The following is a 26,027-nucleotide window of genomic DNA, read 5'->3' as shown; positions in this document are numbered from 1 at the left end:
AAAACTGTGTTGAAGTTTAATAGAAGAGAGAGTGGGCCAATCATCTTGGGGATGTGTGTCTTTGTGTGTGGGTTTCAGGGATTTATTTTGATGAAATTTCTTATAGGTTTGGCTGCTTTTCATCATTCATGCTTTATTAGGAAAAGCAGAAAATCCTTTTTTTAACTTCAAGCATTTGTTGATTTTCAGAGGGCTGTAGCTGTTTTAGAATGACCCTATTTCCATGGTTATCACTCACACCCACAGACAGACATTTTCTCTCCTCCACCAGCAGGTTTGTTCAACAGTTTTATAAACAATGTTCATATGTCTGTGGCCTTGATGTGAAAATCACACCCAAGGGCATGAGTGGAAGTCAGTAATTCAGCATTTCACCTTCAGATCCTTGTGCAGTTTCGTTTTTAGCTCATTTGGTTTTCGAAGGAAATATGCTTGCTCTTTGGCGATCAGCGGCTACCTAAACTCCAGTACACACGGGCATACAATTTAATATTATTTCCTCCAAAATGGCAAGTGCTTGAATCTCGAAATCAGAAATATCAAATGAAGGCATAGTGTTTGTCATAGTTTCACTTTATGTTGGCATTTAGAATCTAGGAAATGGTTCGCCTCTTTTGATATACGTCATGTTTGATGCAGTATTAATAAAACATGGTCTTTTTACAAAGACTGGATGATTTTCATATTATATTTGTGTCTTTTGTATCATTTATTCATCTGTTCATACTGTTATGAAATAAATTCTTGTTTCAGCTCCCTACAGAGTCGGGAGGCCTCGATGCTTGTTAGCACCTGCGAGTTTCTAAGTGACGTCGTCTTCCAAGATTTTCCCGCTGAAATCTTCCTGCAGAGGCCAAATATTGTCAAGGTAACTGCTTAAAGTTCATAAATCAAACAAATCTTCTGTGAAATTAGACCATATCAACATTTTACGACTGAAAATTACTAAATATTTGACAATTTTCTTATATTATAGACTCAAAAAGCCTTAAATGTGTGATGCAAGGTGCTCTTATTGTGGGGTTTATTCTTCTCTCAGATTTTTCTATTGAATGCTTCATATCATTGAAAGCTACTAGGGTAGGTGGCCTTCTTTTATGAGTTTACTATGTCATGTTTGTTTGTTTGTATAAATGGATAAGAATTCAATTTTACTGCAAACGTTACAATTTTATACCATTATAGAATCTGGTTTATTTTTAGAACCTGCTTTCACTCCTGAGTGGACCAATCAAAGAAGGGGGTGTAGCCAGGCTTCAGGCTGTAAGGACATTGGCTGACTATGTCACATGTCTGCGTAGTAGAATACGATGTCACCAGGATCCCAACTTTTACACAGCAAAACAAGGTTAACTAGCCTGGTACTTTGTGATTTATCATTGCTAGAAAGAGCAAAAGACGGTTAAATAGTCTTTATATCATTGGGTAACATTAGTTTAAAATTCCATCAAATGTATCAGGGACCAAAGAGAAAACAAAATGTAGCAACAACAACATCAATGTATAAGCGAATAATATATATTTAGTCAACTGATTTATGCCTTTATGGTTAATGCTAAACGACCAACCAAAGCCAATCAATGTAGAGGCGAGTACAGAATGTTGTCCTTGTTTGGATTACAATACTAAAATAATGATAATTCAGTAACGCATTGTTATTGTTTTTTAAATCTTTAGCAACAGGTCTACTACATGTATATATTTCACTTGTTTCAGTTCTGATTGCCAATCAAAGCAACGGGAATTAAGACCTGTGATTGGCTGAGTATTGAATACTTTCAAGGGAATATATATCAGTCCTTTTCATTGGTTATTTCAGACTTCAGCACCACACCAACTCCATTCTCTGCACCCTCCATTTTTTCATCAGCCAATCAGAATGGAGGAGGAGATGGAATACCCTCAGTGATTGATTGGACAGATTCACGCCACCGGGGGGATGGCCGGGATGGAGATACATCTGGTTCTTCCACTGGATATGTAAATACACATGTATACACTATAAATACACATATTTATGCTGTATAAACACATGTTTACACTGGATATATACACAAATAAGCTGTATACAGTCACATATTTATGCTGTATATACACATGTATATGCTGAATATACACATTGAAGCAAACGCCATATATACACACACATGTTTATGCTGTATATATACATGAATACGCTGAATATGCACACGCATAGGTTTTATATATATACTAGTGTTTAAATATCGGACACCGATTTCTATCGATAATTGAATAAGTGCAAGCATTTCGATAATCGTTTCATCACTTATAAATATACTCACATTCTTCATATACATGTGTTCAACCTTAAATTCACATGCATACATTTTTTTCAATGTATTTTATTTTGCTTGAAGTTTTTTTTTGAAATTTTTATAGGTTACATAAATACTACCTTCATTCAGGAATTAGCCTTTTTCATAATTGTATTGATAATCAACTTTTTAGCTCACCTGAGCACGAAGTATTGAGGTCACATTTATGAATGTATCTTCAGGAAACTAGGTCAGAATGTTAATATTAATTATCACTAGGTCAAGTTTGAATCTGGGTCATGTGCAGTCAAAAACTAGGTCACCAGATTAAATGAAGGAAAAGCTTGTTAAGACTCTATAGAGGTCACATTTATGACTGTATCTTCATTAAAGTTGGTCTGAATGTTTATATTAATAATCTTTAAGTCAATATTAAATATGGGTCATGTGCAGTCAAAAACTATGTCACCAGGTGAAATCATAGGAAGAGCTTGTTAGCACTCTAGAGATCACATTTGTGACTGTTTGCTCATGAAACTTAGTCAGAATGTATATATTTTTAGGTCTAGGTCAAGTTCAAATCTTGGTCATGTGCAGTCAAACACTAGGTCACCAGGTCAAATTTAAGGAAAAGCTTGTTAACAATCTAGAGGTCACATTTATAAATGTTTCTTCATGAAAGTTGGTCAGAATGTTTATAGTAATAATCTCTAAGTCAAGTTTAAATCTGGGTCATGTGCAGTCAAAAATTAGGTCTTAAGGTCAAATAATAGGAAAAGCTTGTTAGCACTCTTGTGGTCAGATTTATGACTGTATCTCCAGGAAACTTAGTCAGAATGTTTATATTGATTAGCTCTAGGCCATGTTTGAGTCTGGGTCATGTGCGGTCAAAAACATGGTCACCAGGTCAAGTTTAAGGAATTTGGCAGAAAATGTCAGAAACGTGTTTCATTGCAGTAATATTAGGTTTCAACAGACATGTATGTAAAGTGTGTATTTATTTACAACATAATTAAAAAAATTGTGAGTTAAGAGCCAGGGGGTCATTTCAATAAAGATCTTGGCCGTGTAAGTGTCCAAGTGTCCATCTAACTCGTTTATCCCTGAGGTTGTCATTACAAGCAGCGGGTTGGTGACTTACTTCTTTAGACTGTGTTTATTAAAGCTGTGAAACTTAATAATATTTCTTGTTGTTGTTTTTATCCCAGGTGGCCAATGCAGCCAGTGAGCTAGTGACTCATTTGTTAAAGAGTCAGTTACTGATGAGCCCAGCCTTATGGCAGTTAATGTTGAAAATATTAACCAGGGTACTACCGGTTTGGCAGGTAAGATGCTTGTGTTGTTTTTGTTTGTAAGATGTTTCTAGTTTATTTCTGAGTTTTAATCAAGATCAATATTGCAAATAATGGCCCTTTATTATCAGACCTTAAAATTCTGGTTAAAATTTTGCATGTAACCACATTTATGTTAATATCTCAGCACATCAGATATTGCATTGAAATCTAATCTAACAGTGATACATGCATGTTACGCCAATACTTTTCAATCCTTACACTGAAAAGTGGCGAAATAGTCAAGCGCACTGTCTCTGTGACAGCTCTTGTTTTATGGAAAAGTTGATGTATTCTCAAAGACAACAATCTTATTATGTCTAACTTTGAAGCAATTAACTGGCATTCCTAAATTTAGTCAAAATGGCGCATTTTTTCAATGAAAAAAGCCTGGAGCCTCTTCCCAAAATGGTAAAAAAGACACTGCCAATCTCTGGAACTATTGCTTGTGAGAGTATCATAATCAGATCACTTTACCAAGACAGGTGTTGAGAAATGGAATTGACGATAAATATGACAATTATCAGTGTAATTTATTATTGTATAAGATATTGAATACTTGTTTTGTATTCTAACAGTAAAGAAATTAATAATAATTGCGGTATATACAGTAACCAACACAATTTTTTGTTTTTAGGTTACTAGATCAGGATATTTCTTTTGGTGATACTAACCGTTAATCACTTTATTTGTTTTTGATGATATTAAATCATTTCATGAGATATATATTGCATGATACAGATGTAAATTTAAAAAATCTTACTTAAATGTACTGTATTTTAACAGTAATGAAATTTAAATGATTATAATATATATACATAAACTAACATAACTTTTGATAATACTAAATTAGAATATTTGTTTTTGGTGATACTAAATTAGAATATTTGTTTTTGGTGATATTAAATTGTGCTGTTTGATTTATGATAATATTGAATCATTTCATGAGGTTTTGTAGGATACAGAAGTAAAAATTTAAAAAAGTTTTAACAAATACAGATATCAATTATCAAATATAAACAAACACACATTCTTGTTAAATTTACACTATTTCTGTTGTTTTTTCTGGTTTATCAATCTATTTTGAAAGTCTAATAAGTTAAATCTAGATTAGCATACAGATTATTATGAATTAAATTACACATAGTTAAAATATGATTAACACATTCAAGTAGTTACAGTTACAATATGTAATATTACTGGTTTGCATCTGATTTCTGTCACTCTCAATGTTTTCCTTCCATCATTTCATAAACCTTTAACAACTATTGTTGACTTTCTGACTGTCTATCTACTGGAATTCCATCACCAGAATGTCATTTTGATTTCCACCCACAATCAGTCTGCCAGTGTGGGTGCTGTAGCAAACTGCCCTTGGAAAAATGATGCCATCTCCATCCCTGACCAGTGTGGCCAGCTTCTTCCTGCCATCCTGGTCAATCTGCACCACTGTGTTGGAGAGCCATGAACTCACAAACACATGTCCACCCTCACTCTCTTGTACACCATGTGGCCCTCTAATGTCTGGATCCAGCAGTGTGGCTAGAATGCTGCCATTGATGTCAATTGTAATGAGTTTGCTATTGGTAAAGTCACAGATGTATATCCTCTTGCCATCTTGGTTTAAAGCAAATTGAGCCACTGTCATCCCTCCTGAATTGTCTTCATACATTTTTTTGACTTGCTTGCCATCTGTGGTATAGAGGTACAGGGCTGTTTCGGAGCCCACATACAGCTGGTCCCCATGGTGCCTGGTGGACTTGCAGACATGATCAACTGAGAACTTCCTGGTCATCTTGATGGTGCCAGCTGTCACAGTAAGAAAGTGGACCTCATTCCTGTCACTGTATGCTACAGCCACCTGATTACCAGTCACATGACAGATGTCCATGGGCTTTGGAGGGACATCATATTGGGCTATTACCCTATACGCCCTGTCCAATTTCTTCACTCTGTTATTGTTGTTATCTACTAGAATAATCTCTCCTGATGGAAGTTCTGTAATACCAACAATATAACAGGAATTTTTATCTTTCTTGATTTTCACATTAAAGGTTGATTTGTTCATAACTGTGAAAACCCTTGATTTATCAGGCCTGATTTGTTCAGAGGACTTCTTGTCAGACTTTTGATAGCCACTCTGTTTTTCCTGATATCCCTGGATCTTGCCTAATATTTGCATATCAGACAGCAGTTGTGTAACTCTGGTATCAGGCTTAAAAGTGGCGGTCAATTCAGGTTTTGTGGACATATCCTGGAGCAGGCTGTTGGCTTCTGCCATCTTCTCTTCACACTTTCTGAAGCCAATGTAGGAGCTTGACTCATCGTCCTTGCCCTGGGATTGGATGGTGTCCATCAAGGCCTTGAGCTGGTCATTTATGAGTGTGCAGGAGTCAATATCCTTCTGTAGTGTGTCAACCAGGTCAGCCAGGATGCTGTCCATCTGTTTCACTGTCCTCTTCTCCAGCTTATCTAGCAGCTGGTTCAGTGACTTCCTTAAGTCCTTGATCTTTGTCAGCATGGACTTGCCAGAAGTCTTTAATGAACCTTGGTTCTTCTTTCTGACCTCTCTAACCTGGTTAAGGCTTGTTGTTATCTTAGCAACCTTGGATGGAAGCTGCTTGAAATCGGCCATCTTGTATACGCCCTTGGCCAGGTCTGAGATCAAGCTTATGGTTCTGCACATCCTGTAGGATGTAAGAATAGTGAATTAGTGACTGGATTAAACATGTAAAAAATTATAGAATCTTAAATAGTTTTATGTGTTATTTATATGTAACACAGTTTCCTATATAGCTATATATTTTGAAGCTACATTTGTATTTAATAACGTTGAGTTGTTATATTTCACTTACTGATAAAAGTTAATCAACATTTCAGCTTTGAATGAAGTTTATGTACATAATCTAAGTGCATACAGAATGTCAATTGAGAAGAGATGATTGTTTACAGGGCTTCTAAAACCGACAATTTGCTGGTCTGGGTTGATTTTGACATGCCGGATGGAATTTAGTAAAAGAAAAGGACTAAAATATTGGTTTGAAAAAATCATCTTTTTGTAAATTTCAGTCCAAAACGGCTTAAGTCAGTAAATAAATATGAATTTTTAATACACAAACAGTGTCTGTCAAATACCAAATCCCCAAATACTAGGGGACATCCTTGAGGGCTATTTAGTCTGTGTCAATTGACTTTCCTGTTTTTAAAACATCAAAGAGATGTCAAAATTGTAGTAATTTACTCATGTAAACAATTTTCACAATTTTGCTACGAAGAGCCATTTTCACAACACAATAGAGATGCAAACGGATATTCAAATATTCGATCAAACATTTGGTATTCGAATGTCAAAATCGGTGTTCGAATATTCGAAAAAAAAGTTGAATAAATAGAATTGAAATCCTTTTGCCTACAGCTCTGTTGTTGTGTATACAGTTTGATTGTTTGTGAAAAACTATAATTATACTTATTTGAAGAAAAAAATCTTAGTTGTATAAACAGATAAACAAAACAAACTTGAATTTAAAAAGTTTCCGTATTACGTTAATAATGCACAATGAAAACACAGTTTGCACTTGTTTTATGTCCATACAGGTCATCTAAATGACTTAGATTACAACCTCATTGATTGACACTGTCAACGCAAAATCTGACACAAGGATTGTTTCGGATAAGTGGCAGTAAGCTGATCTTTAAACATCCGCAAAAGTTGAATTTCTTAATGATTATGCCTCATAAGCCTTGTACTTAATGATTGCCTATCTGTTATTTCATTAGCTGTAAATATAGGTTGTATTCTAAAAATGATTATTTTAAATGTAACCAAACAATTATTTACAATTTATATCTACACGTACATGGGCGCAAAATTATTTTGATTTTCCTAAGAGATTTGCATGATTAGTATATTTTCAAATGGTAAATAACAGTGTTCAATAAGTTAACAATAGCGCCATGAAATTCATGAATTTGACCTCTGTGTTTACTTGTTTTAAGTTAGTGAAACACCTCAAACTGTCCATTATGTCAGCGGAAAAAACCTTCACACTGCGTGCCGCGGTATGTTCTTTCTCTGACATAATGGACAGTTTTCGGCCTTTCACCCTTAGGCCACAACAAATTAATAACTTGTTCATCGGATTTCCCGCACCTATTTCTTCAGAAAAGCAAAAAAAAATATTTTTATTTTTTTATTACTTGCGCCCGCACCATCTAAAACAATTTTTTTTTTACGAGCGCTAATTTGTTTAGTAGAATGTAGCCTTTTCCCTTATAACCGCGTTTTTCGATCGTATTAAGTATCAAAACACCGGCTCAATCATGCAGCCGCTCTAAGAAAAGTCAATGAACTATATAGACCCGGATACAAGCGTCTAGATGATCAAGTATAAATTTGCGTTTCACTTCCTGATTCTTGAAAATTACGTCAACAAATGACAATTCTACAACCATTTAAAGTCTGATTAAATTTTGGACAAATGTGTTTGTTTTAATTTGGCTCACGCTAAAAGTAAACGTATATATACTGGGCAAGAAGTGCTGAATTTTATTGTGAATGACAGTGATTATCCAAAGTGGAAACATGAATGTCCCACCGCTTATGCTTCTAATGCAAAACAGTGTCAACAGCTTATTGATATAACCAAAGATGCCTATCTTGAGCAAGTAGTGGATTCTCCAACCCGCATTACTGCATATTCAAACAACATCCTTGACTTGTTCTTCACCAACAACAAATCACTTATCAACAAGTGCGAGATCCTACCCGGTATTGGTGACCATGAAGCAGTCTTCATTGAATCCAGCCTCAGACCAATGGAAGCTAAGAAGTGTCCTAGAAAAGTCCACCTATATAAACATGCAGACTACAACAGCATTAAAGAACATTTGGATTCCAACTATAATCAATTCATTAATGAGACGAGTGACTATTCTGCTGATAAAACCTGGACTACTTTTGAAATGGCTCTGAAATCACTTATAGAAAAATTTATTCCATCTAAAGTGATAAAAGGTGACAAACTGAAGAAGCCATGGATAGATAAGAACATTCGCTCAAAACATAGGAAACTAAAACGTTTATACTCAAAACAAAAAGCAAGTGGAAAGGCTGAAGACCGCCGGAAATATGAAAAGGCTAGAAGCACCACGCAGAAACTAGAACGCCAAGCTTATTGGAAACATGTCGAAGACCTAATAGAGGGTGATGATGACGAACTAGACCAACCACCCAAGAAACAGAAAAAGTTTTGGGCCTATATTAAAGCTCTTCGTAAGGATAGCTGCGGCATTGCACCCTTGAAGGACAAAGGGAAACTACACAATGAGCCGATAGACAAAGCAAACATTCTGAATCAACAGTACCAGTCTGTCTTTACCCAAGAAAACAACTCAAATACACCAACACCCGATGGAGATCCATATCCATCCATGAATGACATAGAAGTAACACCAGAAGGAGTACTAGCTTTGTTAAAGAAACTTAACCCCAACAAGGCCACAGGTCCAGATATGATACCATCCAGAATCCTTAAAGAATTAGCCGACCAGTGTGCACCATACCTCAGCACGATCTTCAATAAGTGCCTACAGTCTGGGGAGGTCCCATCCATCTGGAAAACTGCCAACGTTTCTGCCATTTTCAAGAAAGGTGAACGTTTTAAGGCCAGTAATTACAGACCAGTGTCCCTAACCTGCATATGCTGCAAACTTCTTGAGCACATAGTTGTAAGCAACGTTATGAAGCACTTTGACAGTCACGATATCCTCACAGATAGCCAACATGGCTTCAGACGTAAGCGTAGCTGTGAAACCCAACTTGTAACACTGGTTGATGAACTCATATCTTCTATGAGTAAAGGAAAACAGTTTGACCTCGCCGTACTCGACTTCTCCAAAGCGTTAGACAAGGTGCCACACAGACGACTCTTGGCTAAACTAGACCACTACGGTATTCGAGGAACTACTCTGCCTTGGATTAGATCGTTTCTGTCAAACAGATCCCAGAGGGTAACTGTTGATGGCGCTACGTCCGAGCCAGCACCCGTAGTCAGCGGAGTCCCACAGGGAAGCGTACTCGGGCCCATATTATTTCTGGCGTTTATCAACGATCTGCCACTTCAGGTTTCATCCAGCACGAGACTGTTCGCCGATGACTGTGTGGTTTACAGACAGATAGACAACCAATCAGACTGCAACCAACTACAAACTGATCTACACAACCTAGCTAAATGGGAAGAAAAGTGGGGGATGTCCTTCCATCCGGAAAAGTGTAGCATCTTGCGGGTTCACAGGAAGAGATCTCCAACTGTACACGATTACAAACGTAAGGGCCATACATTAGAAACAGAAGACTGTACAAAATACCTTGGTTTGAACATCTGTACCAACCTCTCCTGGGACACTCACATCAGTAAGATCGCTAAGAAGGGCAACTCAACCTTGGGATTTCTTCGACGCAATCTACGTATCTCAAGTGAAGAAACGAAAGCCCGCGCCTACAACGCTCTAGTGCGCCCACAACTTGAGTATTGCTCAACAGTCTGGAACCCCTACACCAAAACACACATTAGGAGGCTTGAAATGGTTCAGAGAAGAGCTGCAAGGTATGTGACAAAACGCTATCACAACACCAGTAGTGTAACATCCATGCTGGAAGATCTTGGATGGGAGACCTTAGAATCGCGTAGGACCAAGGCACAACTGACCATGATGTATAAGATCGTGAACAACCTGGTCGACATACAAGCTGATTCCTACCTCACTCCCTCCAACCGCTCCACAAGAACCTCTAACAACAGGAACTTTACACAGATATCAACTTCTACCTCTTACTACAAGTTCTCCTTCTTTCCACGGACCATCACAGAGTGCAACAAGCTACCATCAAGCATTGTTGAAGCCCCAGACTTGGTATCCTTCAAGCAGGGGCTGTCCACCGTATTCTCTTAAGGGTTAGGGGTCAGTTACAAGTAGCTTTCGAGGATTCTTAAGGCTGTGCCGGCAGTGGCCACCATAACCGGATTGGCTTAGGTTAAGGAGGTGAAAACGTAACTGACAATAAGTACTTTAGACTTTTTCTTCTTTTATCTATCTGCTTACTCTAATCTTTCCTATCATTTCATTCTTTTTTCTTGACCCTATACCACCCGTCACATAAAAGTCAAGCGTGACTGAGATGACGTAACATATAGATGTAGAAAGTTTGAATTTGGTTCGGACAAGTTTGACGGGAATTCGGATGACCGTTACAGTGAAAAGACAGTTTCCAACCGTTCATCTACACCTACTCAACTGTCCAGGTAAAAACTTCAGGTGTGTATGTTAACTTCTTTGTTGTTTTGCTGTTTATATAGCAAATAGGATGTATTTTTTGTATTATTTGTTTCCTTCAAAAATAATTATACAGTACATTTAATGATTAATGCATGTTTGTTTTTATTTTGCTATAGATCAGAGTATAGTGTTTATTTAATTCATATGCAATGCATGTACATTAATAGAAAAATAAAGTTTGGCCAAGAAACGAGCACCACCTTTCTTGTGTCATCATTAAACTGTTTCAGTAATGCATTATACTACAATGAACATTTATGTATAAATTGCTTATCAAAATTTCAGATTCCTCCGACTCAGCGGATCATGAAATTCCTGTCCCGATGAGGCAACAAGGGCATGCTTGTGGTGGAGGCCTTGGTCGCCGATGAGTCAATGTTCGTGGACAGTAGGATGGCGCTAAAAATTAACCGGACTGACATTTATATGTGCTTCATGCAATCCCATGAGTTTTACCATTCACACAAAAACATCAAACAAGCCGGATTGTGTATATTTTGTAAATATTAGTCAAAAAGGATAAAAAAAATGGTGCCTGACACTGTCAAAATTTCCAATTCCTCCGACGCAGCGGATCATGAAATTCCTGTCCCGATGAGGCAACAAAGGCATGCTTGTGGTGGAGGCCTTGGTCGCCGATGAGTCAATTATCGTGGATAGTAGGATGACGCTAAAAATTAACCGGACTGACATTTGTATGTGCTTCATGCAATCCCATGAGTTTTACCATTCACACAAAAACTAACAAGCCGGATTGTGTATATTTTGTAAATATTAGTCAAAAAGCATAACAAAAATGGTGCCTGAATGTGTGATTGGGAAAAGGTATTAATCACACATTGTGTTGCGAATAAATGTTTGTAGATGTTTTTAGATGTTCATGTGTATATTTAAACTATATATATATATGAAAACATTCAAGTGTTAAATATTTATGCTGATTGGTTTTTGTCTATGAAAAAATATTGCATATTCTTGTATTTTCTTGAAATATTTTTTGCTATATATGAAAACTGACACAATCAGTATTTGCAGTACAAAAGAAGTAAAAGAGTCTTTTGTATTTATGTTTATGTTTTCTATTACTTGTCTCAATTTGAATAAGATATCTAAAAAAATTAAGGAAAATCTGCAAATTTAAAAAAAGATAGGCATTAAATTCTGAGAAAGCCTAAAATCAAACTGGCCCTGGCTGGAATTTTTTCTATGACAAATTTTCAGCTGAAATGATTTACAATAAGGTGTAGGTTTTTTGTAAATTCTCTTCCAAAACTTAGATGGCTACCAAGGCCAATCATGTAGTGTGATAGCTGTAGTTCATATTTGACTGCAAATGCCTGTATTCATTTTGTGAGTTATTTTTCAAGTCACCTTGTCTAGTCATTTCCATGGCATGAAATATGACAATGTATTTTAATAGAGAATTATTTTTAAGTTTTCCTAAGGAAAAGTGGAAAACCTAGTTAATAGATTTGGATATGCCATGTGCAGGCAGGTGGCTGTGACCATTAGCGCTTGTGTCCAGGCTTTTACTTAGCCATGCATAGGGTATTTTGAAAAAACTTTTCAAAAAGGTTTTAAAAAACTGTAAAACTGTGGTTTTGAGTTCTCTCATTTATGAAATAGTTTAAAGAAATACATTTGCTTGATCTCAAATAGCATTTGTTTCTCAAAATTAATATTTGTATAGAATTATCTTTTAGTGTTATCATTCTTTCACTGGATGTTATCCTTGTACTGTTAACAATATCATTGTTTAGTTAATAAGTGAATAAAATGTGAGCAAAAGTGAGTTAAATCACTATATATATTTGTTCGCTCTTCGCTCGCTCCTCTTTTTTGCTAAATGCAAAACAAATATTTTTATTATTATTTCGCTCGCTCGCCCCATTATTTTTGGAAAAAATCCGATGAACAAATTATCAATTTGGTGTGGCCTTACTGAAAATTAGTTGTTGATCAGTTCATATAGCTCTAGTATCCTCTCAAATCATGAGAGTAGTCAACATTGAGTGATTAAATTATTCATCCTAAGAAATCTTGGTGTCAATAAAACAGATGCAGTCAAATAAGTCATAATATTATCACTAACCTGTGATTCAAGGACACACAGAGGTGGCAGCACATCTCAGCATGGTCCTCACACAGAAGTTCAATGACCTTACCAGGGTGAAAGTCACATGAAATGAGGGCGTCACCCTGCCCCACCCACTTGTCCACATCCTTACGGTCCAACACAACATGCTGTTTGAAGAGTTTGGAGTGAAATGTCAGGCATTTATCACAGTAGTATTTTGAACAGTTCCCACAGAAATACTTGGCCTCAGTATTTAGCTTGTCTTCTTGACACGGAGAGCAGACAAAGTCATGGATCAAATCAGATGCCATTGACATTGAGTCTTTGAAGGACTTTGTGTGCTTTGAAGCCATTTTTAATCAGTAAGTTTAAGTATTCTGTGCAATATGTCACAATTTCCAACAAGATTTAAATATTCATGTCAATCATAATCTCAAGCCTCGTTATCCCCTTGACTACTGTATACATATCCCATAGTGCTTTGCGTGATCATTTCTCTACAAGGAAGTTTAATGATACACAAGGGAATAAAGTAACTAAGCGTGATATGAAATCGGTCTTATATAAACCAAAAGATATTTGTGATTTAGTTTGTTCAATTGATATTGCAATTCAAATCTAAAGCAGAAGAAGAAAAAGTTTAATATTATTGTCATAATAATAATGTGTCTCATATTTTGCTTTTAAAAAAGCAGTATTTTATCTGTAGCACAATCAATTACTGCATTCGGCTATTATACCTTGTCACTTGATATCCTTTAAACAAATTTAAAGTGTAGGAATACATTCTAGATTTAAGTATTTGGTTATGACAGAGATTTTTACATTAAATGCTTACAGCTCTAATGTCCTCTAATGCATGAATGATAAAAATGATTCATGTTTTCAATTTAATTTCATTTAAGTCAAAGATCTCTAAATTACATATTTTAACAAGTATTTATTAGGTTTTCTCTAAATATAATACAATAATGAACTTGAAAACAAATACTCAAGCTTTCATGCAACCTCTGTGATTTAGTGGATTATTTTCTTTCTTGATTTATGTAACTTACTTGAGGTAGAAAAGCACTCTTCCAAGAATAATAAAACTGACAAGAATATTGTAAAAGTAATATTTTTAGTGTATTTTTCGCTCGACTATTCAAAGAATATGGAGAGCTATACTTCTTACTCAAGCGTCGGCTTTTGCCTCTAACCTTGGTTAAGGTTTTGCATGCATGCACACATAGGTTAATATCTCAGCAACTATTTGAGATATTGCATTGAGACTTTATACAATGGTACTCAACCATCCAGCCTACTTAATGTACCAAGTTAGATAACTCTACTTTGCATTAAATTCAAATATTGGCCCCTTTTTTATTCAACATAGAAATTCTGGTTAAGGTTTTGCATGTAACCACATTTTAGTCAAAACCTCAATGAATACATCATGTATTGCATTGAAACTTTACACACAGGCTCCCAACCATTTAACATTCTTCTTTAATCAAGTAAGATAACTCTATCTTTCATGTTATATAATTTTTGCCCCTTTATTATGCAACTTGGAAATTCTGGTTAAGGTCTTTCATGTTAGCACACACAGGATAATATCTCAGTAACTTCGTGATGTATTGCATTGAGACTTTATACAATGGTATTCAACCACCCAACCTAATTGAATAACCAAGTGAGATAACTGTATTTTGCAAATAATGGCCCTTTATTTATTAGATTTAAAAATTCTGGTTAAAATTTTCCATGTAACCACATTAATGTTGATATCTCAGCACATCATGTATTGCATTGAAATCTAATCTAACAGTGATCCATGCATGTTTCGCCAAAACTTTTCAATCCTTACACAGAAAAGCGGCGGAATAGTCGAGCGCGCTGTCTCTGTGACAGCTCTTGTTTTTATACAATGTGAGTATTAAAGAGTAAAATAGTGTTTTCAGATGCATTGCCAGGGGAAATAATTTGGTACCAAAACATTTGTGAGTCTCTTTAAAGCATCCAATCCATGATTTGGATTTTATTATTGACAACATAGGACATTTTCAAAATAAATTGACGAAATCAGAGAGTGGAAATGTTTGTTAATAGATCATCAATGTCATTAGTATGCTACTACTGTAAGAAGGATATCCGAGTATAAATGGATTAAAACAATTAGTCAAATGAGTGCCTATCTGGTGGGCAAATATTTTTTTAAGTCAATATTATTGTCAATTTTATTGATGATGGATACTGAAATGTTAAGTTATTCTCAATAACAATGGGCATCATAAGAGATTAACTTGAGTTTCCTTGTCTTCAGTAACAGTTTCAAGAAGGGACACATTTATTGATATGTAGGAGGCCCTTCGGAATCCTTGCCAAATATAGTTAATGTCGACCCCTCCCAACTGTTCCACACAAAAAAGGTTCTAGGGTAAAAAAAAGAGAAATAAATTTCAAAAAATAAATAAAAAGACATGGGAATTTTATTTTCACTTACGGTATGACAAAAGTATACATTTTGAGATTAATGATGTGGCTGAACTAAATTGGCCCTAAATTGGTAAAAAAGCACAGTGCATAATTATCTTACGATTCATTATGATTAAGTTTGGCATATATAACTGTTATTATGTTGTAATAGTTTAAACATATTAGGTAAAATCAGAATGAATGAATAGAGTGAGCCATTCTTTTGTCATTATGATTTTACAGAAAATCATACAAAAATAAACAAATCACACCCAGTGATAATTCTAAGTCTAACTGACTTGGAATTATACATGCCAGGAACTCACAGGCTGACTGTCATGCTAGTCTCTAAAGAAGGGATTGTTAAATGTTTTACATTCATGATAAATATCCTTATAGTGTCTTGTAATGCTTTACAGGTGGATGGGTTGCAGAAGGTGTATGAGATATTTACATCCCTCACAGTTGATCCTTGGGTGAAAAAAATCTGCCGTGGACCAACTCGCCATTATACTGCAAGGTTGGTATTGAGAATAGCAATAGTCATATTATGTGGCAAGATTTACCTTTGCAGATAAAGGCAAATACAAAACGGGTGAATTAAACCCTTGTATGCAAGTTTGCCCCTTGTAATGAAATGAGCTTAAGTGCCCGGAAGGATATTAAATGTCATATTAAAGATTATACAACTTATGTAATCATTTCATTGACAACATGATAACATAAGTTGTATATTCTTAATAGAAAAGTAGCGAAAAATGATAATAAAATAAACAACAAGTTGTCATGATATAAAACAATAAAAACTTAATCTACAGTTCGACATAAGTAACAAAGAAAATGTGTGAAATTCAACCACAGGGGCTGAAATAGGAGGTCGACATAGCGAAAAAATCGAGATAGAAAATTGAACACAAGCAGTTTTAATTTATATAGAATAAGAAGGAATAAATTCGGGTCCGATGAAAGAAGTCGTCACAACTGGAAAGTTGAGATATCTGACGTTGACATAGCGGGTTTGGACTGTATTACAAGGATTTTTTCAGAGTGACATGCAGGCATACCTCCCTGGTTGTTTATACATTCTGAGAAGCATCGTTCATAATGACTACTCCCTGAGACACAGATTGGCACATGATACCAGCTTGTACCTGACACTCATCAGAGGTGGGCAGTTTTATTGCATACATTATAATGGCTACTCCCTGAGACACAGACTGGCACACGATACCAGCTTGTACCTGACTCTTGTTCAAGGTAAGAGGTTTTACTGCTAACACTTTTCTTACTGTCGATTGTAAGCTTGTCTGTATTTCAAAAATAGTGTTGGTGTCATCATCATTGTTGGCGTGGATATACGAAAAACATCCAAAATGTTCACATGACATAGTTATTACCAGTTTTATGTATACATGTATATGTAACTTAAATTATAGTTCATTTATGCCCTTTTTAACAGTAAAAAATGCCTTTATGCATGCATTTGGAACTCTTGTTCTTGTTTTTCAATGGTTAAATTTTCTAGAATTGGTCAGAATGAAATTTGAAATCCTTATGATGTTTTCGTTTGAACAAAAATAAAACACAAATGACTTAATGATTGCTTCGCAAGTTATAAGCCATGCATAATTGTCCAAAACCAGGTTCTTTACTTGAGAGTTGTTTATGTGTGAACAGAATACTAGACATAGAGCAGATTTTTGAGAAGATCCATTACACTGGTTCAAATTTTTCATAAATTATTCCCCTTGTTTAATTCAAACATATACATACTCTTGTTTTCTGTTTTCCAGTAACGCTACTATTTTCAAATGATGGAAGAACATGCTACGAGGTGACTCAAATCCGTTGCCGTTTGATGAACAAGCTAGATTCTACATGGGGTAAGGGCCACTTATTGATGAAAAGTAGGGGCATGGGGTGGGGATGGGGTGGGGATGATGGTTAGGGTGGGTATGGTGTATTATATAGGGTTGGGATGGTGAGAGTGCTGTATGTGGTGAGGATGGTGGATGGGGTGGGGATGCTGCGTTTGTTGGCGATGGTGTATAAAAAGATGCTACGAGGTGTCTCATATCCTAGCGTTGTTGTTGTTTGATGAACAAGCTAGATTCTACATGGGGTAAGGGCCACTTGTTGATGAAAAGTAGGGGCATGGGGTGGGGATGATGTATAGGGTGGGTATGATGTATTATATAGGTTTGGGATGGTGAGGATGGTGGATGGGGTGGGGATGCTGCATTTGGCGAGGATGGTGGATCAGATGGGGATGGTGTACTGGGATTGGATGGTGTATGGGGTAGGGAGGGTGTATGGGCTGAGGATGGTGTATCAGCTGGGGATGGTGTATGAGGTTGGGTGGGATGTGGATGGTCTATCGGGTGGAGGTGGTGCATGAGATAGGGAGGGTTTGAATTGTGTGGGGATGGTATAAGGGGTGAGGATAGTGGATTGGGTGGGGGTGTAGGATTGGGTGGGGATGGTGGATAGGGTGGGGATGGGGTATGAGGTGAGGATGGTGGATGGGGTGGGGTGTAGGATTATGCAGGTATTGTGTATGGGGTGGGGATGGTGTATAGAGTGAGAATGATGTATAAGGTAAGGATGGTGTATGGGGTAAGATGGTGTATGGGTAGGGAATAGTGGATGGGGTGAGGGTAGGGATGACGTATTTATTTAGGATGGTGTAAGGCATTGTCTATAGGATGAGGATGTTGTATGGGGTGGGGATGGTGTATGGGTTTGGGATGGTGTATGGAATGAGGATGATTTATGTGATGGGAAAAGTGGATGGTGTGAGGGTGGGGATGGTGTATTGGTTGAGGATGGTGTATGTGATTGTGTATGGGATAAGGATGCTGTATTGGGTGGGAATAGTGGATGGGGTGAGGGTGGGGATGGTGTATGTGATATGGATGGTGAATGGGATGAGGACAGTGGAGGGGATGAGGATGGTGTATGGGGCAGGCATGATGTATGGGATAGTGATGGTGTATTGGGTGGAGATGCTGTATGAGGTAAGGGTGGTGTATTGGGTGCAGATAATGAAAGTGATGATGATGTTGTATTGGGTGAGGATAGTGTATGGGGTGGGGATGGTGTTTGGTGTGAGGAGGTAGTGTATTGGGTGGGAATGGTATATGGGGTGAGAATGCTGTATTGGGTCGGGGATAGTGTATTGGGGGAGAATGGTGTTTTGGATGAGGATGGTATTTGTAGTTGTGATGGTGTATGGTTGGGGATCTTGGATTGTATTGGAATGGTGTATGGAGTGGGAATGCTGTATGGGATGAGGATGCTGTATAGGGTTTCTGATGGTGTATGTGGTGGGGATGTAATATGGGGTAGGGATGGTTTATGGTGTGGGGATGGTGTAAAGGTAGGGGATGCTGTATAGGGTGAGGATGGTGTATTGGGTTGGGGATAGCAGATGGGATGGGGATGGTGGATGGGGTAAGGATGGTGTATGAGGTGAGGATGGTGTATGGGCAGGGGATGGTGTATGGGGTGGAGATAGTGTATGGGATGGGGATTATGTTTGGGGTGAGGATAGTGTATGGGAGGAGGATGTTGTATGGGGCGAGGATAGTGTATGGGATTGGGATGGTGTATGGGTTGGGAGTGTGTATTGGGTTAGGGTGCTGTATGGGATGTGGATGGTGCTTCAGTTTGGGATAGATATGTGATAAGGATTATGTATGGGATGAGGATGGTGTATGTGATTAGGATGGTGTATGAGATGAGGATGGTGTATGAGATGAGGATGGTGTATGTGATGTGGATGGTGGATGTGATGGGGATGGTGTATGAGATGAGGATGGTGTATGTGATGGGGATGTTGTATGGGGTGTGGATAGTGTATGGGATGAGGATGGTGTATGTGATGAGGATGGTGTATGAGATGAGGATGGTGTACGGGATGAGGATGGTGTATGTGATGAGGATGGTGTATGTGATGAGGATGGTGTATGAGATGAGGATGGTGTACGGGATGAGGATGGTGTATGTGATGAGGATGGTGTATGTGATGAGGATGGTGGATGTGATGAGGATGGTGTATGGGATGTGGATGGTGTGGAGTTGATGTATGGGATGAGGATGGTTATTGGGATGAGGATGGTGTAATTGATGACGTGTAAGGATGTTGAATTGGGTGGGGATAGTGTATTTGGTGGGAATGGTGTATGGGTGAGGGGATAGTGTATGATGTGGGGATGGCTTGTGGGATGAGAATGCTATATTTGGTGAGGAAGGTATATGGGATGAGGATGGTGTATGGGTTGGGGATAGTGTATTGGATGAGAATGTTGTTTTGGATGAGGATGGTATTTGGGGTTGGAATGGTGTATGGTTGGGGATCTTGAATTGTATTGGAAGGGTGTATGGCGTGGGGATGGGAAAGGTGTTTGGATAGGGATGCTGTATAGGGTTTCTTATGATGTATGTGGATATGTGGTGGGAATCGTGCATGGGGTGGGGATGGTGTATGGATTGGGAATGGTGTATTGGGTGGGGATGCTGTATGAGGTTAAAATAGTGTATTGGATGGAAATGGTGAATTGGATGAGGATGGTGTATTGGGTGGGGATGGTGTATGGGTTGGGAATGGTGTATTGGGTGGGGATGCTGTATGAGGTTAAAATAGTGTATTGGATGGAAATGGTGAATTGGATGAGGATGGTGTATTGGGTGGGGATGTTGTATGGGTTGGGGATGGTGTATTGAGTGGGGATGCTGTATGGGTTGGGGATGGTGTATTGAGTGGGGATGCTGTATGGGTTGGGGATGGTGTATTGGGTGGGGATGCTGTATGGGTTGGGGATGGTGTATTGGGTGGGGATGCTGTATGAGGTTAAAATAGTGTATTGGATGGAAATGGTGAATTGGATGAGGATGGTGTATTGAGTGGGGATGCTCTATGGGTTGGGGATGGTGTATTGAGTGGGGATGCTGTATGGGTTGGGGATGGTGTATTGGGTGGGGATGGTGTATGGGTTGGGAATGGTGTATTGGGTGGGGATGCTGTATGAGGTTAAAATAGTGTATTGGATGGAAATGGTGAATAGGATGAGGATGGTGTATTGGGTGGGGATGCTGTATGGGTTGGGGATGGTGTATTGAGTGGGGATGCTGTATGGGTTGGGGATGGTGTATTGAGTGGGGATGCTGTATGGGTTGGGGATGGTGTATTGGGTGGGGATGCTGTATGGGTTGGGGATGGTGTATTGGGTGGGGATGCTGTATGGGTTGGGGATGGTGTATTGAGTGGGGATGCTGTATGAGGTTAAGATAGTGTATTGGATGGAAATGGTGAATTGGATGAGGATGGTGTATTGGGTGGGGATGCTGTATGGGTTGGGGATGGTGTATTGAGTGGGGATGCTGTATGGGTTGGGGATGGTGTATGGGGTGGGGATGCTGTATGGGTTGGGGATGGTGTATTGGGTGGGGATGCTGTATGGGTTGGGGATGGTGTATTGAGTGGGGATGCTGTAAGAGGTTAAGATATTGTATTGGATGGAAATGGTGAATTGGATGAGGATGGTGTATTGGGTGGGGATGCTGTATAAGGTTAGGATAGTGTATTGGATGGAAATGGTGAATAGGATGGGGATGATGTATGGGCTGGGGATGGTGTTTATGATGGGGATGGTGTATGGGGTAAGGATTTGGTATGGGATGGGGATGGTGGATTCGGTGGGGATGCTGTATGAGGTTAAGATGGTGTATGGGGTGGGGATGGTGTATAGGATTGGGATAGTGTATGGGTAGGGGATGGTGTATCTGGTGGGGATGGTGTATGGGATAGTGTTGGTGTATAGGGTGGGGATAGTGGATTGGGTTAGGATGGTGTATGAGGTGAGGATGTTGTATGGGTAGGGATGGTGTATAGGATTGGGATAGTGTATGGGTAGGGGATGGTGTATCTGGTGGGGATGGTGTATGGGATAGTGTTGGTGTATAGGGTGGGGATAGTGGATTGGGTTAGGATGGTGTATGAGGTGAGGATGTTGTATGGGTAGGGATGGTGTATGGGGTGGGGATGGTGTATAGGGTGGGGATAGTGTATGGGTTGGGGATGGTGTATCTGGTGGGGATGGTGTATGGGATAGTGTTGGTGTATAGGGTGGGGATAGTGGATTGGGTTAGGATGGTGTATGAGGTGAGGATGTTGTATGGGTAGGGATGGTGTATGGGGTGGGGATAGTGTTTGGGGTGGGGATGATGTATGACGTTGGGGTGATGATGGTATGGGGATGGTGTATGGGATAGGGATAGTGTATGAGGTGAGAACAGTGGATGAGGTGAGGATGGTGTATGAGGAGGAGAAGGTGTTTGGGGTGAGGATGACGGATGGGATGGATATGGTGTATGGGGGGAGCGGGCTGAAAATCAACCTTTGAAGGGCTTTGTTACTTCTTTTTTACTTCTTTATCTCCTCAGAAGTTGTATTTGCCAAACTCACCTCTGAAAGGCTATTATAGCTTCTTTTTTCTTTTGGGATATTGTGTTTCAACTCCTCAGTTTTTTCAAGACAAATGTACTTATATAATATATTATTTATATAATCTGTTCTTTAAGGCATTTGTATACAAAATAACTTGTTTTTTGAATGGCACTTTGCTCGTTCCTGCCAAGTACCGGGCTTATTGAAATCCAGTCCTGTTCAGAATCTTGTATACTCTCTATTTATGTTTTCCTTTCAACTATTAAAAGGTTAAAATTTAACTTTTCTTATTAAACTCAGTTACTTTGTACATGATCTAAACCTGTTTTCTATTTGTTGCCGTGGCAGTAAAAACATGCCTTTTCCGCCCAAAATATTGTCAAAGTAAGGAATGAATGTTTAAATGGCTTTAAAAATATTGTATATAATAAGAAAAAATGTTTGATTGCATTGGTGTATTGATGTACATGTACGCCTCTCACCCAACATGTTGTGGGCTCAAACCCCACCAGAAGCACGTTTTCCATGTTTTTGAAAAGCCTTTTTATTTAAGGGATTATAAGGTTATGGTCATGGTGACCTTGAAAGCAAAAGGGTTTTCCGAGTGATAACTTGACAATGCCAGCTCCCATGGCCCCCAAACCTGGCTTGGAGGTTAGGCCTGACCAGAAGATGACCACTTCTAATTTTATGTGTCATCATGTCAAAAGTTAATGTCACAGTGACCTGGAATGCAAACTCCACAATTCCTATCTAACTTGATATGAAGGTTTGGGCTGACCAGTATATGGCCGCTTTTTATTTTAGGTGTCATGACGTCAAAGATTAAGGTCACTGTGACCTTTAACACGAAAAGATTGACAAAGCTTCTCACAGTGATCACTGAACTGGACCTATGGTCATCAACATTAAATGGCAGCTGGAACTAATAAGCAGATGACCTATTGATTTAAGGGGTCATCGGATAAAAGGTCAAGGTCACAGTGACATTGAATGCGAAAAAGATGTCCAAGTCATTACTTGACAATGCCTGCACCTATGGCCCTCAAACTTTACTTTTAGATTAGGCCTGACCAGTTCGTGGTTCCTATTGATTTAAGGGTTTATTTTTTTTATTTGTGATAACTTGGCAATGCCTACAGTAATGGCCCTTAAACTTGGAATTAAGGTTGGGGTTGAACTGAAACTTTAGATGACTCCTAAGGATCTGAGATCAAAGGTCAAGTTTACAACACATGGTCATTGAAATTACCTCAAATTTACTTATTTCCTGCTGCTAAGAGGATACATGTTTATCTGCAAATATATGTCATCATCTGAACATGATTGAAAACTGTACATACTGCCCTCACACTTTGAATGGTCATACTCTTAAAACTGCCTCAAAGGCTACTAATGTCAATGCCAAATCAGCTGTAATTTCAATGCATATTTCATTCAATTGTTCGAATATTCTCGCCAACATGGCGCTCAGGGGGGTGGGGAGGGGGGGGGACAAAGAGGACAGGTTGTAGTTGTCATTTAATAGACAATTGCAATTTAATGCAAGAATTGCTACATAGCCACTATAATTTTAATGAAATTTGCTTTCTTTTAAATTTTGACATTACATCCGGTGAGATGTTATCATAAATTTCATTTGTTCCTTTCGTTTTATTTTCTAACGTTTTTATCGTATTTTCATGACTTTTGGTCAGAATATTTCAATTCATATCCACTTTTTACATATAGTTCTGTTCCAAACAATAAATGGTAGGAAAAATGCAAATTGTAATTACTTTCAACACGCTTTTTAAAAACCCGCCATAGTCAAATTGAAAAATCAGGCTTTAATGTGATGCTTCTCAATTTCATTTTTTATCATTAATAATTATCACCATTTACCAAGTTGTCCACTTAACTACTTAAACATTTACAGCTTTCTAAGACTAGACCTTAGGAACTTGGTACAATTGTAAGTGCCGATAATAACCCCCATAAAAGCTTTAAATTATTACCAGTGTGATCGCTTTGTTGTCTAGAACCCGAGGCGATAGAAAGATGGGACGCCGTGACACAAGGGTTGGCAGTGTTAATGCAGCAGTACAGATCCATGGCGGTTCTCCTAATGATGTCTGAGTGTTGCCGGTCTTGTCAAATCTGTCACTTGCACTGCAGGTATGTACAAGAAATAACAGTATCATAAAATACATATAGCTCCATATTTTTCGAACATTCTATGAAACTAAGACAGCTTCAACATTTTTTCTTGAATGACACAAATTGGCCTGCATATAAAATGATTGCTTGTGCACATGATTGATATCCGAATATATATATACAACGTCCCAACATGTCACTGGATACATCGCTTTTGCATTTTCTTTTTTGCATCACTTCAGATGAGGGACGCGGTATACAACGCGGTCGGTACATTGGTGAATGGTGCTATCATAACAGTCCGTTCAATGAAGGAGCACCCTGGGCAGAACCTCCAGCATCTTCCCCAGACCATTGACCATCTCACCGAGCAGTCGTTCCGATTGAGCCGCCAAAAGCCGTGTGAAGTCACTGACTTTAAGGAGCAAGTATACGACAAGTTCATCGACGCTGGAGAAGCAATTTCCACACATCCCCATGTCAGAAACATTCTGCGCATTCAACCCTACTACCGTGCCGGCCGACGACCAAGCAGAGTTAAACGACCATTGCACAGACGAAGGTAATAAAGCAGACTGTTATTCACAACGGAAGTTATTGTCACTACGGAAGTGATACGAAAATACATAGCAATTGTGTTTCAAAAATTCTAAGATTTTTTTACTAATATTCTCTTAATAATTACTGTATTGAAACATGACATGTGTAGTTCAATATTCAAATATAAGAATCATATCTGACATTGCTATTTACAGATGCTGGCGGACCGATTTACCTGCGTTCTTCCAGATGCCAGTGCAGCCGTCTCTTAGTACCGAGTTTTGAAAAACATCATTACGCAGGACACGACACTACGCCAGGCAACCACAACAGTCCTGATGCAGAAGGTGGCCGAATGTTGCGGGGTGCCATGCCTAACCTAGGTTTATAAGCTACTGTTGGCCTGCTTATTCTGTTGTCGAACGAGGGTTCTCGGCCTTGAAGGGTGTTAAAACGGCACAACGTGACAGACTACAGAATGAAACGTTGAACGCCATCTTACATGTGTCTATGGACGGCCCCACCTTCGCCAACTTTATGGAGACTTGGGTCGAGCAGATGGTGACACAGTGGGCCAAGGCCAAGCACAGGCTCCTTGTTTAGATTGAAAGTTTTATATGTTGTCTGACATTCTGTCTGTAATCACGGCTTCTACAGTCGCGTCATCGTCATTAATGTTGTAGCATTCATTTGTTCTATTCTGTATTTTTGTCATTATGTTATTTAATAAATTATCATCTCGTACATTTACAAAAATGATAAAAAGTGAAAGGAAAACAACGCTTAACTTATATTTATTTGTTGTCCTTGTCGTTGTATGCAGCTATAAATACACAGCAACAAATGTAAAGAAACATTTCGATTCAGGTAGGTTTTGAGCTATTGTGAACGTGTCCGTCGTAGTCATCCGTCGTCAACAATTTGACTGTTAACACTCTAAAGGTCACAATTTGAGCACAATCTTATTGAAACTTGGTCAGAATTTTACCCTCAATAAAATCTTGGACGAGTTCGATATTGGGTCATCTGGGGTTAAAAACTAGGTCACCAGGTCAAATTAAAGGAAAAAGTTTGTCAACACTATAGAGGTCACATTTATGACTGTATCCTCAGGAAACCTGGTCAGAATGTTAGTATTAATGATCTCTAGGTCGAGTTCGAATCTGGGTCATGTGCGGTCAAAAACTAGGTCACCAGGTCAAATTGAAAAGCTTGATAACACTGTAGAGGACTCATTTATGACTGTATCTTCATGAAGGTTGGTCGGAATGTTTATATTAATAATCTTTAAGTCAAATTTAAATCTGGGTCATGTGCGGTCAAAAACAAGGTCACCAGGTCAAATCATAGGAAACGCTTGTTAGCACTCTTAGAGGTCACATTTATGACTGTATGTTTATAAAACTTAGTAAGAAAGTATATAT

At 38.3% G+C, this 26,027-nt stretch overlaps 2 protein-coding genes across 3 annotated transcripts; one reads left to right on the top strand and one right to left on the bottom strand.

Moving 5' to 3' along the window:
* Positions 1 to 4,197: 4,197 nt before the first annotated feature.
* Positions 4,198 to 13,456, bottom strand: LOC128242175 (uncharacterized). The gene is made up of 2 exons (XM_052959247.1): positions 13,035 to 13,456; positions 4,198 to 6,294 (listed from the first exon to the last, which is right to left on the bottom strand). The coding sequence occupies exons 1-2, from the start codon at positions 13,370 to 13,372 to the stop codon at positions 4,899 to 4,901; spliced, it is 1,734 nt and encodes a 577-aa protein (XP_052815207.1). The 5' UTR covers positions 13,373 to 13,456; the 3' UTR covers positions 4,198 to 4,898.
* Positions 13,457 to 15,894: 2,438 nt separating this feature from the next.
* On the top strand, positions 15,895 to 25,373 carry LOC128242181 (uncharacterized). 2 transcript variants are annotated; one of them, XR_008262553.1, is made up of 6 exons: positions 15,895 to 15,996; positions 16,523 to 16,733; positions 17,270 to 17,359; positions 23,946 to 24,081; positions 24,306 to 24,625; positions 24,819 to 25,373. XR_008262553.1 is itself a non-coding variant. In XM_052959257.1 (5 exons), the coding sequence occupies exons 1-4, from the start codon at positions 16,529 to 16,531 to the stop codon at positions 24,307 to 24,309; spliced, it is 435 nt and encodes a 144-aa protein (XP_052815217.1). In that variant the 5' UTR covers positions 16,292 to 16,528; the 3' UTR covers positions 24,310 to 24,625; positions 24,819 to 25,373. The 2 variants fall into 2 exon arrangements, 1 of the variants encoding a protein (XP_052815217.1); XM_052959257.1 differs by lacking the exon at positions 15,895 to 15,996 and having other exon boundaries at positions 16,292 to 16,733.
* Positions 25,374 to 26,027: the final 654 nt, after the last annotated feature.

The sequence above is a fragment of the Mya arenaria genome, chromosome 8, assembly GCF_026914265.1.
Source record: "Mya arenaria isolate MELC-2E11 chromosome 8, ASM2691426v1".
Taxonomy (NCBI): Eukaryota; Metazoa; Mollusca; class Bivalvia; order Myida; family Myidae; genus Mya; species Mya arenaria.
This window is presented reverse-complemented; position numbering and strand designations above follow the sequence as displayed.

Bases quoted from the DNA above. Each gene is read 5' to 3' on its own strand.
- LOC128242175 (XM_052959247.1), bottom strand. From the start codon at position 13,372: ATGGCTTCAAAGCACACAAAGTCCTTCAAAGACTCAATGTCAATGGCA. The intron at 6,295-13,034 runs GTTAGTGATAAT...TACATCCTACAG, and splicing joins TGTGTGTCCTTGAATCACAG to GATGTGCAGAACCATAAGCT.
- LOC128242181 (XM_052959257.1), top strand. From the start codon at position 16,529: ATGCAGGCATACCTCCCTGGTTGTTTATACATTCTGAGAAGCATCGTT. The intron at 16,734-17,269 runs GTAAGAGGTTTT...TCTGTTTTCCAG, and splicing joins GTACCTGACTCTTGTTCAAG to TAACGCTACTATTTTCAAAT. The intron at 17,360-23,945 runs GTAAGGGCCACT...TTTGTTGTCTAG, and splicing joins CAAGCTAGATTCTACATGGG to AACCCGAGGCGATAGAAAGA.